At 38.2% G+C, this 12,858-nt stretch overlaps 1 protein-coding gene across 1 annotated transcript in view; it reads left to right on the top strand.

Annotated features, from left to right (window-relative positions):
- The window catches only part of umodl1 (uromodulin-like 1), a 30,096-nt gene extending 25,463 nt beyond the window's left edge, over nt 1-4,633 (top strand). Inside the window, exons 16-18 of the mRNA XM_057821089.1 lie at nt 3,948-4,104; nt 4,189-4,273; nt 4,374-4,633. Of these exons, the coding sequence (XP_057677072.1) occupies nt 3,948-4,104; nt 4,189-4,273; nt 4,374-4,561 (430 nt within the window). The 3' untranslated portion in view covers nt 4,562-4,633. The remainder of the gene's footprint in view (nt 1-3,947; nt 4,105-4,188; nt 4,274-4,373) is intronic.
- The last annotated feature ends 8,225 nt before the right edge of the window (nt 4,634-12,858 follow it).

Raw genomic sequence — 12,858 nt, forward strand, 5'->3', positions numbered from 1 at the left:
TGTCCTTTCTTAATAACCAACATTTGCACTTCATAAAAAAATGTTCCAATGTGTCTTCATAAATGGCAAATCAGAACAGACAAAGATGAAGAATTATCATGGACAATCATATGTTTTCAAATTAGGATTTCAGTCACTATTATTATTCTTAAAACTAAAGTTGTACCAATTACATACAGTGAGGAACAGAAGTATTTGCACCCTTTGTGATTTTGCAAGTTCACCCACGAAGAAAATAGGTAGAGGTCTGAAATTTCAACTATAGATGCATTTCTACTTATAGAGAAATAATCTATATAAAAAATTTTTAAAAATCCGTGAATTCGCATTGTATGATTTTTCAATAATTTATTTGTCATTTACAGGGGTTCATAAGTATTTCTACCCCTGAGAAAATCAATGCTAATATTTTTTGCAGAAGCCTTTGTTTGCAATTACAGAGGTCAGATGCTTTCTGTAGTTCTTCACCAGGTTTTTACATATGGAAAAAGGGATTTTGGCCAATTCCTCCACACAAATCTTGTCTAGATCTGTCAGGTTTCAGGGCTGTCGAGAAACACAAAGTTTCAGCTCCATCCAAAGATTTTCAATTTTATCTGGAGATCTGGAGAGTGGCTAAAACACTCCAGAACCTTGATATGCTTTTCACGCAGCCACTCCTTGGTCAGCTTGGCTGTGTGCTTCGGATCATTGTCATGTTGGAAGATCCAGCCACGATTCATCTTCATATCAAGTCTCTGACTAAGGGAAGGAGGTTGTGGATCAAAATCTGACGATACATTTCAGCATTCATCCACTGCTTTGTACAGTACAATCGCTCTGTCCCCTACACTGAAAAGCAGCCCAAAAGAATGAGGTTTTCACCCCCATACTTCAAAGTGGGGATGGTGTTCTTGGGATTGTGCTCATCCTTGTTTTTCTTCCACAGAGACGAATAAAGTTTGCAACAAAACGTTCTACTTTGGTCTCATCTGACCACATGACTTTCTCCCATGACCCCTGTGCATCATTCAGATGGTCCCTGGCAAACTTCAGACGGGCCTTCACATGTGCTGTCTTCAACAGGGGAACCTTCTGAGCAATGCATGATTTTAAACCATTGCACCGTAGTGTTCTACTGAAAGTAGCCTTTGAAACTGTGCATCCAGCTCTCTTCAGGTCATTAACCAGCTCCTGCTGTGTAATTCTAGGCTGAGCCCTCACAATCATAAATGATGCCCCACAAGGGGAGATTTTAAATGGAGCCCCAGTTCGAGGTAGATTATTAGTCATGTTTAGCTTTTTTTTTTAATAAACCTGTCCTGTTCAGCTGTTTGACACGGAGAATGGAAATATGAGTGTCCAGTTGGTCTGAACAGTTTTAATGTTTCACATTGGAGTATGACATACTCCCATTGTGATCATTTAACATTCCTTGTTTATTAAGACAAAGCAGCAAGCAGGAAGGGGGTTACAGGGGAAAAGAATAATAGAAGGAGAGAGAGACAGAAGAAACACAAACAACAACAAGAAATACATTGAATGCCTACACTAACTATGAATACTGTATGTTGGTGCTATCGTCAGCTAGATGTATTTCCGGTTGACACCATGTGGGGGGCCTGATAACCAGGGAAAGAGAGGGGGAGGTGGTCTAGAAGATAAGTGATTGGGACGGGTGAAGTGTACACAAATCAGCCCTGTGATCTAGAACCCAGTAATCATGTGAATCCCTTGAGAGTGTGAGTTTGTTGGCGCCCCACCCTACGCCCCATCACTAATCCCGGCACTGAGGTCCTCCGCCCGAGCGCTCCTAATTACGTCCAGCTATGTTCTGAAGGAATCTGACCTTCTAGCCAGATCGCCAGAATGACGCCAGATGAACCACTGGACCCGCGCTGGCGCAGATCCAACGGTCCGGCCTGGGGGGACCCCGCCAATCTGGCCAGAAGGGTAAACTCCACGCGTTCACCTCAGTCTTAACTCTTTGTACTGACTCCATTTTGAAAGGTGAAATATGGCTCGCCGAGAACAAGTTGACAATTTACAGTGCCCTCCATAATTATTGGCACCCCTGAAAAAGATGTGTTATTTAGCTTCTAATAATTTTTTTAAAAATTCAAATAATATGGGACCTTAATGAAAAAAAAGAGAAAATTCCAATCTTCAAGACAAGTGCATTCATTCAGTGGGGAAAAAATCCCACATAAAGAAAAAATTATTTGACATCAAACAATGTGTGTCACAATTATTAGCACCCCTGGTGTTAATACTTTGTACAACCCCCTTTTGCCAACAAAACAAGGTCTGGGGACTGAGATGGCCATGGGAGGAGCTTGATTTTGTGTCTGGTGTACCATTTCTGTGTAGATTTGGCCATATGTTTAGGGTCATTGTCTTCCTGAAAGACCCAGTGACGACCCATCTTCCGCTTTCACACAAAAATACACACGGTCCCAGGCTTCAACAAAAAAAAATATTAGAAGCTAAAAAAACACATCTTTTTCAGGGGTGCCAATAATGATGAAGGGCACTGTATCCAGGTCGACAGAGATCAAAACGGCAAGGCAAAACAGAAACACTCAGGTGGGGAGGCAAGGTCACCTTATCATGCGTCAACAAAAGTTCCAGAGAAAAATGACGATTAGTCAAACATTCAGTCTCTTGAAGGCTCTCGAGGAGCGGGCTGTGGGCAGCAGGAAGGGTGTGTTTGGGATTATTGTCAGTTTGTGGATTGGACAGGGGGATTCAGGAGTTACTGTTGTCTGGGCAACAAGGGTTGTGGATTTTGCCACCTCAGCGTCAAAGGGGCTCTTGGAGTCTTGTCAGTCGTGTTATAAGTTGGATATCGGGTGTTCTCCTGTGTTCCTTGTGTTAGGACAGACCGTCCCGCCATTTGTTGTGGACTGTCCGAGGGAACTGATTGCGAGACTTGGTTGTGCAGACGTGGGCTTGTCAGCCTCAATCTTGCTCCGTTAGTTCTATGACTCACGCGCTGGGCTTCCGTGATAAAATGGCATCGTTTATCTCTTATGCCCTATATTCTGCTTGTTTTCCTTAAACTATGGTATAAGTGCTATTTATTTATTTTATATCGGGTGTGTTTGAGGAATACAAACAGTCAAACAGTAAATACAAGAAATTATATTTTCGCCTGATTGATTCTATTAAGTGTTCTATTAAGCCTTTTCCAGCTTTGTGGAGCTCAACAATTTTTTCTCTGGTGTCTTTCGAAAGCTCTCTGGTCTTGCCAATGGTAGCAGTTGAATAATGACTGACTGTGGGGTGAACAGGTGACAATTATGAGCTCAAACGGGTGGTGGGCGGTTACTCATCGGGTAAAGGTGAACTTTTCTTAAGGTAGACTGACAACTCTTGGGGTGTCATAATTATTGCTAATTCTCATGGGTACAATAAATTACAAATAAATTATTGAAAAATGATACAATGTGAGTTGCGGGATGTTTTTTTTTTTTTAAAGATTATGATTATATGATTTTCAGACCTCTACCTATTTTCTAAGGGGCTGAACTTGCAAAATCACACGGGGTGCAAATACTTCTGCTCCTCACTGTATTTTTGCACCGGACTCTGAGTCGCTTGATTTTATGGATCTGCTGACACCAAGTACGGATCTGATATCTCGGCAATTTATTAATTACTTCATAATTTATCGCAAAAGACACTTTATTGGGTTTCTTTTGACAAAATCCTCTGATCTTTTTCACACGATCACAATTTTCTCAAAATTACGTGCTCAGGTCTGATTTTCCAATTAGATGATCGGATCAGGGACATTCCTAATCGTAATACCTCTGGATTATTTTGTTGCTTATTGCCCCTAACGATTTTTCGAATGCTGCCAGATCACGCGATCGAATCGGGGACATCCCTACTTAAAACATTTTGTGGGTCTGGTGTGAGTGCTTTCAGGACATTTTCAACACACTGATGTCTTTGTTCTACAGATGTGCCCTCAACATGTACACTGTTGTGTTGATGAACGGAAACTCCAGCACATCTCGTGTGTCCGTACAGATATTCTCCTTTGTCGATGTCAATTTGATATATCTGCACTGCCACGTTCAGATATGTATGCAGATCGGATCAGACACATGTGTCCCTGTGAGTGCGCTTATTGTTGCATTTATTGTTCAAGACTTTTTTAAAAAAAAATTAAAATCATGTTTTGTTGCTTTTCTGCTTCAGGATTGCATGCAAAGAACATCTTCGTCTTCCAACATCATTGGAAGAATGTTCGGTTCTACTGGGCCTTTGATTATGTCTGAGGAAGGTTTGTGGTTATTCAACAAAGAACATGGTCATTTATTCCTACAAAATGTGTGATGATTATTTTGTTTCATTCCATTTTTTTTTTTTTTTTTAATAACAAGGGTCTCCAGAGAGTGAATATGACAAAATCCAAATGATTGGACTGTGCATCCTTGGAGTTGTTATAGTACTCTTCTTCGTTATCGGATCTGCCTGTCTCTTCTACTATCAAAGGAATCGCATTGGACATTACAATTTCAATGCCAACTCCCAGTCACTACACATCACTGATATCAACTTGAATGCTTAAGTTTCAATGCTGAACTATTTGTGCCTTAATGGTTTGTCAATAGGGTTCCATCGAGTTAAGGGATGTCCAACATAAAGAAACAAAGACACACGTGAATAATATTTAAAGTGCCTGTGACATAAAAAAAAAAAAAGCATGTTTTTTTAATATCACGCAAGAAATGTTATGCTCCTGAATGAAATGGATTGCTTGGATGTGTGTGGAAGTGATCAGTATATTTATCCAATTTTTTGAATCCCACGCCATGAAAATGAGTGACTTTCGGCGAGTGTCTGGATTGAGGGAGAAGGCGAATGTGACGTCAGCGGACTAATCGTTTTCACAATACAGCCATTACTATAGTTTGCAGAAGGACTACGGATTCAGCTGATTTTGTGGAATAATTCGTTTATATTTTGCGTCACGCCAGCCCAATGTACTGCAGGCTTTTGTTGCTACACCAGGGAGAGTGGTGTGAGGCTTTTTGGATTACCAAAAGATTCTGTTCACCGCGAAGAATGGGCAAAACAAGTCCAGCAATCTGGAGACCATTGGACAGATGACGAAGTGAGTAAACTATTTGTTTTATGTAATGTCAAATACTGGGATCATGACAAACGTTTTAATAAGGAGGTGGCTTGCATTTTGTGGCTAACAATGCTCCCTGTCCACCGAGAAGGCCACTCAGCCGATGACCGGTGGCTTGTCGCACACCGTGGTCGCCGGCCGTTAAAGACGTGCCTGCCTATAGAGCGCTATCCTCGGCTTGGGCCTAAGGAGCCCCCCGCTCTCGTCTCCGCTTCTCGACCGTGTCCAGATTTCCAGCCCCCTCAGCCCTCTTCGCGTGCCCGCCTAGAAAGTGCTATACTTACCTTGGGCTCGGGCAGCCACGTGCTCCGACGTCAGCCAGTTTGTCCACAGAGAATGCGCCATTTTCGGCGTTCATTCCCCTCTGCGTCCCGAGCCGCAGCAGAACAATGAGCTGAAACTTGCTCGCCACTGGGGGCTGGCTGATTGGTGAAGACAAGCACCCCCTCTGCCGTGTTTGACATGAATCGGGGTAGTTTTGTTCGTTTTTGAAAGGGGAGGAAGTGACTTGGAAGAGCCGCTCGGTCCGGGTTAGCATGTCGCTTAGCTCTCAGGCCTCCTTTTTGTTTACGCTCTTTCCTGCGTCTCCGAAGCCGGGGCAGGGAAATGACAAAAGCCAGACTAACTCATAAAATAAAATACCGTTGTGTGGTTTAAGAAGTCGGCAGTTTTGACCATCAGGCAGTAATTTAGTCGTACTGGATTAATGCATTTTTAATATTTCATATTCCATTTAGCACAAGACTTATTTGTCATGACCATACAATTTATTTAGCAATTGGGGAAAAATACTTAGATAAAAAGAATATCCTGTAAAAATATTGGAGTAGAGAGTTAAAACAATGATGGCATTTTGTGGGTCTCTGTCAAATTTTCCTCGTCCTGAATCTTCCTCCTCCATTGGGCTGAATTCTTAGTCAGCTGAAATCATTACTCTGCCGACGTCATCACCCAGATGGCGGCGCCAGAGCGCTATAATGACAGGAGTAGCTAAATGGCAGATTGAAAGATTAATTTCTCATCATCTGCACTTTGCCATATTGTTGTATTTAATCAAATCGTCTCAAAATATGAATTTACTTTACATAATAATGCTATTTAAGATTTTTTATGGTGTCACAGGCACTTTAAATAAAAAGTCAATGTAATAATATTGTGCACTTTCATCTTGATATAAATACTATTTTACTTTGTTTTATAGTGCAATGGTTCGCTCATTTGACTTCCAGCTAGCCTTTGGTTTAACCCCTCAATAAATGATGTAAACACAAGTTTTACTGGTCGTCTATGGGCCCTGATTGACTGGTGACCAATCCAGTCGAATAATGTCAGCTAGAATAGCCTTCACTATGATCCCCCCAACCATATTATTGTAATTATTATACACATTACCATACACAGTTTTCATATGATAGAATATGACTTTTAAATAGTAGAGATTTTACATGCAGAAATCTGCAGCTCTTTTGTTGATAACATTTTACAGTCTAATATAAAAACAGTATGGTTATTGTTTACTTTGAGTTGCTGTTCATTGTTGAAACATTGGAACTCTTTCAGGTTCAGTGATCATCAGTGGACATTTATTCAAAAGTTAACAGGTTATATATTATCTTAACTGATTCAAAGCCAGGCCAGGTCACAGAGTGTGTGTCGTGATAAAGGGAACTTGATATTGAAAACACCTATTGATGACAATAGACGTCCAATCCATTTCAAATGCAACAAGCTGTAAGCGATCGAATGATTAATCAAAATGGATTGGATGTCTATTGCCATCAATGTCAGTCAGTTATGTAAGGTCACAATAGATTTATATAACAAACAAACAAACAAACAAACAAACAAACAAACAAACAAACAAACAAACAAACAAACAAACAAACAAGAAAAAACAATTCCCAGAGGAAAAACACACAAGACCCTTATTGTAATGTATTTTTTATTTTAAAAAAACAAAATTATTATATTTAGAATTATATTTTTTATTATTTCTTTATAATTTGTATTTATTTTAATAGTTTTTTATTAAAAAAAATTTTTTTTTTTACTTTTAGTAATTATTTCTATTTCTATATTGCTTTCATTTAGGGGCTGGAAGATATTGTCCCGTGGGGCGCAAGTTTGAGACCACAGTCCAATAGGAATGTAATAAAAACATCTGAGAAAAAAATTAATGAATCATATTTCTTCCATGAAAGGGTTGACTTAAATTAGATGATAATGGTAAAATTAGTTTCACTTAATTATATCAGGTGAAATGAATGCAAATTTTTTTTTTTTTTTTTTTTTTAAATAATTGTTAAACAAAAATAAATCTTGCCGCTAAAGGAACAGAGGATTCCCTGCACCTCTTTATTATATACTTTCAGGTGCAGCTTAACAAACTGACCACCAGAAGGAGCTATAGGTATAGGCTACAGTTGTTTCAGATTTTAGAGGCAATCATGGGTTGAAAGTTTAAATTTGTTATGAGAATTAATTCATGTTCATGACAGGCGTAATGTCATGATTATGACAGTTTTATGGCACTTTGATAAAAAACACTTAAATAAAGTGTTGGCTAAAGTCTCTTATAACTGGACACATTCGTGTAATTCCAAGTTCCAAAGAAACTTCTAACATTTATCAATGATCATAATCTGTTCAGCGACATTTTGACTCGCAATTTGATGTATTGATGGAGTATTGCTTTAAGGGAAAAACCATGAAATACTCTATTTCAAAGGCGTAGGTTTGTATAGGGACAGTAGGGACATAACATTACCAACTTTTCAGGGTGCTTAAATTGTCCGCACCAACTTTTAAGCAACCTTATTTCATTATAAAAGCAGTTCGGTTATATAGGTGATATAGATTGTCTACCCATATGCTGTAATGATAGAATAGACCTTACCGTTATTAAGTGAATTACTTTCTTTATGTTTGGACTTACATTTATCCCTTTTCACTTGCTGAATGTGCCGGTCCATTTTCCACCCCTCAAACTAACGTTTGGCTGGGTGATGACTTCAAGCCCTCCGTCCCACCACAAAGACACATACACATACTCACACATCCTGAAAAATCATGTCGACTACATGCCGCCTCCTACGCCCCTTTCAAAGATATTTTTTTTTTTTTTTTTTTGGGCCAGCAGCAGCCAATGTAAGTCATGTAAAAAGACGTCAATGTTGTGGCACTGGGGGAAACACCACTAATTTTGCTACTGAAAGACCGACCTGCATCAAAGTTAGCATAACATGAAACTTGCTAACCTGCAAAACTTCTGCGGTCAGGCCAGCCTCCACAACAAAGTCAAGCTAGCTGTCCCTTATTTGGATCATTGTTTACATTATGTGCATTACGGTAATATCGTCCCTATCAATGTTGAGACCAAACCTACGCCCTAGCTCTTTTTACGAACTGTCAGCGTTAAATCTTTATAAAATACCTAGCAAGTAAAGTGGCTTCAGATTAGGGTTGCTAACTCATTCTGTCATTCTTCGACATATACAGTACATGTAAAATAGATGCGTAACTGCCCAGTTTTTTGCCCTTTCAACAAAAAATCGAGACAGTTTTACGTCCATATCTATGAAGAATTCGAGGATTTAAGCATTTATTCACAAGAATTTTCGCCAGAAAATCTCTGTTTACGTCAGGCGGCCGCTAGCCTCATTCACTAACAGAGTAGCATTGTACTTAGACATATCTATGTAAAATAAACGTTAAATGCACGTTTTTTTTTTTTTTTTTTTTTTGCTTTTAACCAAGAATCGAGACTGTTTTACGTCCATATCTATGAAGATTTCGGGGATTTAAGCATTTATTCACAAGAATGTTCGCCACAAAAGCTCTGTTTACATCAGGCGGCAGCTAGCCTCATTTGCTAACAGAGTAGCATTGTACTTAGATATATTTACGAAAAAAATAAATGCTAAATGCACGTTTTTTTGCTTTTTACCAAGAATCGGACTGTTTTATGTCCATATCTTTGAAGAATTCGGGAATTTAAGCTTTTATTCATAAGAATCTTTGCCAGAAAAGCTCTGTTTACATCAGGCGGCTGCTAGCCTCATTTGCTAAAAGAGTAGCATTGTACTTCGACATATATACATTAAAAAAAGGCTAACTGCACGGTTTCTTTGCTTTTAACCAAGAATCGAAACTGCTTTACGTCACACAACTGTATAATGACAATAAAGCATATTCTAATCTTCAATAAGTTGTGATTGCATATAGAATTAATTAATAATTCATTTATAAATTATTTATAATTGATTCTGCATGTTTTCCTTAAGTACAGTATTAAGTTTCTGATGTGAAAATTGAGTGATTTGTTATCTGTTGAAAAAAATTTAAGTTGCTATTTTGGGCAAAAACTTATATGATATGTTAATATTGCTATTGATCCTGTAAATATAGGTGATTATCTCTGCATTTGGTGATTTTTGTGTATCTAGTGTAAAATCTGAGAATTTTATAGCCATTTTAAATTTTGTCATACTTATATAAAAAATAATTCATCAGGATTTTATAAACGAACGACTTTGAATTTTTTGATTCCGCTGCTCATGGAGACTCATATACGGCTATCGTAGGTGCCTGTTTTGGTTTTAGGTCGGTAACAGCTTTGGTTTTGAAAATATTTGAATTTAAAATTTTGAAAATAGGCCCCCCTACGGATCGGCCCTGTTTCCCGTGTCATGTCAATAGGTTATGAAGTCTATCTATATCTATATTTAAAGTATAAAATATACAGTATATATTTCAAATTTTTGAAATATATGAAATATTTTGAAAATAATTTTACTTTTACTTGTAAATTAAACTTTAAAGCAAGTACTTTTGCACTTGAGTAATTTTTTTCTTCCATAGTCGTACTTTTACTTAAGTATTTTTTTGCCCCTATATCTTTACTTTTGCTTACGTTAAAAAAAAAAAAAAAAAAAAAAAAGTGGGTACTTCATCCACCACTGCAAACAAAAGACCAATTTCGATTTCATGATTTACAGGACAAAGCGCGTACCTTGTAGGCTTAACACGGGTCGCGTACTTTTGTAAGCAAATCCGTTTTTCAGGGGACGGTTGGCAACCCTACTTCAGATATATGTTTTTAAATACAATATTATACATGTTAGAAGTTGAAAAAGTGCAAAGATAGGAAGCTACATACTTCTCAATAGTTTGGACAGAGTTAAAACGGAAAATAAGATTGACGAATATCTGGCGTAAAACCCGAGAAGTGAAGGCTTATTATTCAAATAATGGGGAATGATCCATGAACCGTGTGTCCCTCCCTCATTTTTCAGCCCAGTGTAGTTTTAAATAATTTGTGAGCATAGAGAGCATACTTGCCTATTAGAACTGACATAATCTGCCAGATCAAGAAGAACTTTGCTGAACAATCCTAAGAACTGCCCAAATCTGTAAAAATTGTATGTATAAATGTAAAACAAAGGGAGAACACACTGTGGTGATGAATGCTTGCAGCACACTGTAATGAGGAACAGTATTGGCTTTGACACTTCTGCAACAACATGTGTTTTTGTCTGATTTTCTCCTCTTGACAAATTTCTTAAATCATTTTTGGGAAGAAAAACACCCCAGTTTATTTGTTAAACCAAGTGAAAGAACACTCTGACATTATTTTTCTTAATGTTATCTATTTGTAGCTTCCATAAGATGTTTGTACCACTTGTGATGGACACATTAACATCTCTTGCATCTGTCACGATATAAGGCGGTAGAACCACATGGTTTTCAGCGGCAAGTCACTGGTATTGATATTTGGCGTCTTAACCAGTGCGTGTTTGAATGAAAATGCACCTATCATCCACGAAAATGTTACTCCTAGGCAACGGTGGTGCAGGTTGTTGAGCGAGTATTCCTTTGACCAAAGGGTTGTATCGCGGCTCCCACTTGTGCACATTGATGTTGTTTCTGTCCAGGAAACTTCACCCAACTTGCTGGAGTGAGCAGTTGGTGTTGGTCAGAAGGGCCGATGGTGCAAATTGGCCACGTCGCTTCTTTGTTTACGCATTGAGGAGGCTAATTTTCGTAACTGACTAGCCTCATAGTTGGCAATATTTACGCCAAATAAATGCTACCTGCACGTTTTTTTGTTGTTGCTTTTAACTAAGAATCGAGACTGTTTTACATCCATATCTATGAAGAATTGGCGGATTTAAGCATTTATTCACAAGAATTTACACCAGAAAAGCTCTGTTTACGTCAGGCGGCCGCTAGCCTCATTCGCTAACAGAGTAGCATTGTATTTAGACATATTTACGTAAAATAAACGCTAAATGCATGTTTTTTTTGCGTTTAACTAAGAATCGAGGCCGTTTTACGTCCATATCTATGAAGAACTCGGGGATTTAAGCATTTATTCGCAAGAATTTTCACCAGAAAAGCTCTGTTTACATCAGGGGGCCGCTACCCTCATTCACTAACAGAGTACCATAGTACTTCAACATATATACGTAAAATAAACGCTAACTGCACGGTTTGTTTGCTTTTAACCAAGGATTGAGACTGTTTTACGTCCATATCTAAGAAGAATTTGGGGATTTAAGCATTTATTCACAAGAATTTTCGCCGGAAAAGCTCTGTTTACGTCAGGCGGCCGCTAGCCTCATTTGCTAGAAGAGTACCATAGTACTTCAACATATATACGTAAAATAAACGCTAACTGCACGGTTTGTTTGCTTTTAACCAAGGATTGAGACTGTTTTACGTCCACATCTATGACAAATTCGGGGATTTAAGCATTTATTCACAAGAATTTTTGCCAGAAAAGCACTGTTTACGTCAGGCGGCCCCTAGCCTCATTCACTAACAGTATATGGTGTACAATGATAATAAAGGGCTATTCTATTCTATAATAATCTATTTACATATTATTTATAATTGATTTTGCATGTTTTCCTCAAGTATTAAGTTTCTGATGTTAAATTGAGTTATTTATTAGCTGTTGAAAACTTGCAGTAAATAAAAAAAAAAATCAGTTGCTATTTTGGTCAAAAACGTATATGATGTGTTAAATATTACTATTGATCCTGAAAATATAGGTGTTTATTTCTGAGTTTGGTGATTTTTGTGCATCTAGTGTAAAATCTGAGACTTTTATAGCCATTTTAAGTTGTGTTATACTTATATAAAAAATAATTAATCGGGATTTTATAAGGCAACGACTTTGAATTTTTTGATGCCGCTGTTCATGGAGACTCATATATGGCTAAGGTAGGTTGGTAGCAGCTTTGGTTTTGAAGATATTTAAATATAAAGTTTTTGAAAATAGGCCCCCAACGAATCGGCCCCGTTTCCCGTGTCATGTCAATAGGTTATGAAGTCTATGCAAACACACAATTGCACCCCCTTGCCCCCCACCAGTGTTGTTTTCATCACGACGATAACGAAAATATTTCATCAACGAAAACTTTTTTCATGACAATGACGAGACCATAACGAGCTAAAAATGTGTTTTGGGAGACTAAAACATAACGAGACGAGTGCCAGTTTTCGTCTGACGAGACAAAAATGCGTAATAATTTCCGTCACATGTTCACAATGTGCGACATTTTATGTGTGGTTAGCCTGCATCTTAGCAGTGTCATGTTGTGTCACTCATGTGACATGCTGTGCCCCCCACCCCCGACTCACCAGTGCTGTCTCCAGTCATTCCATCTTGCACACACGGAAAAATTTGTTTTCTTATCTTACCCAGAGTGTCAAGCAAGGCAGGG

Source organism: Corythoichthys intestinalis, chromosome 18 (assembly GCF_030265065.1).
Source record: "Corythoichthys intestinalis isolate RoL2023-P3 chromosome 18, ASM3026506v1, whole genome shotgun sequence".
Taxonomy (NCBI): domain Eukaryota; kingdom Metazoa; phylum Chordata; class Actinopteri; order Syngnathiformes; family Syngnathidae; genus Corythoichthys; species Corythoichthys intestinalis.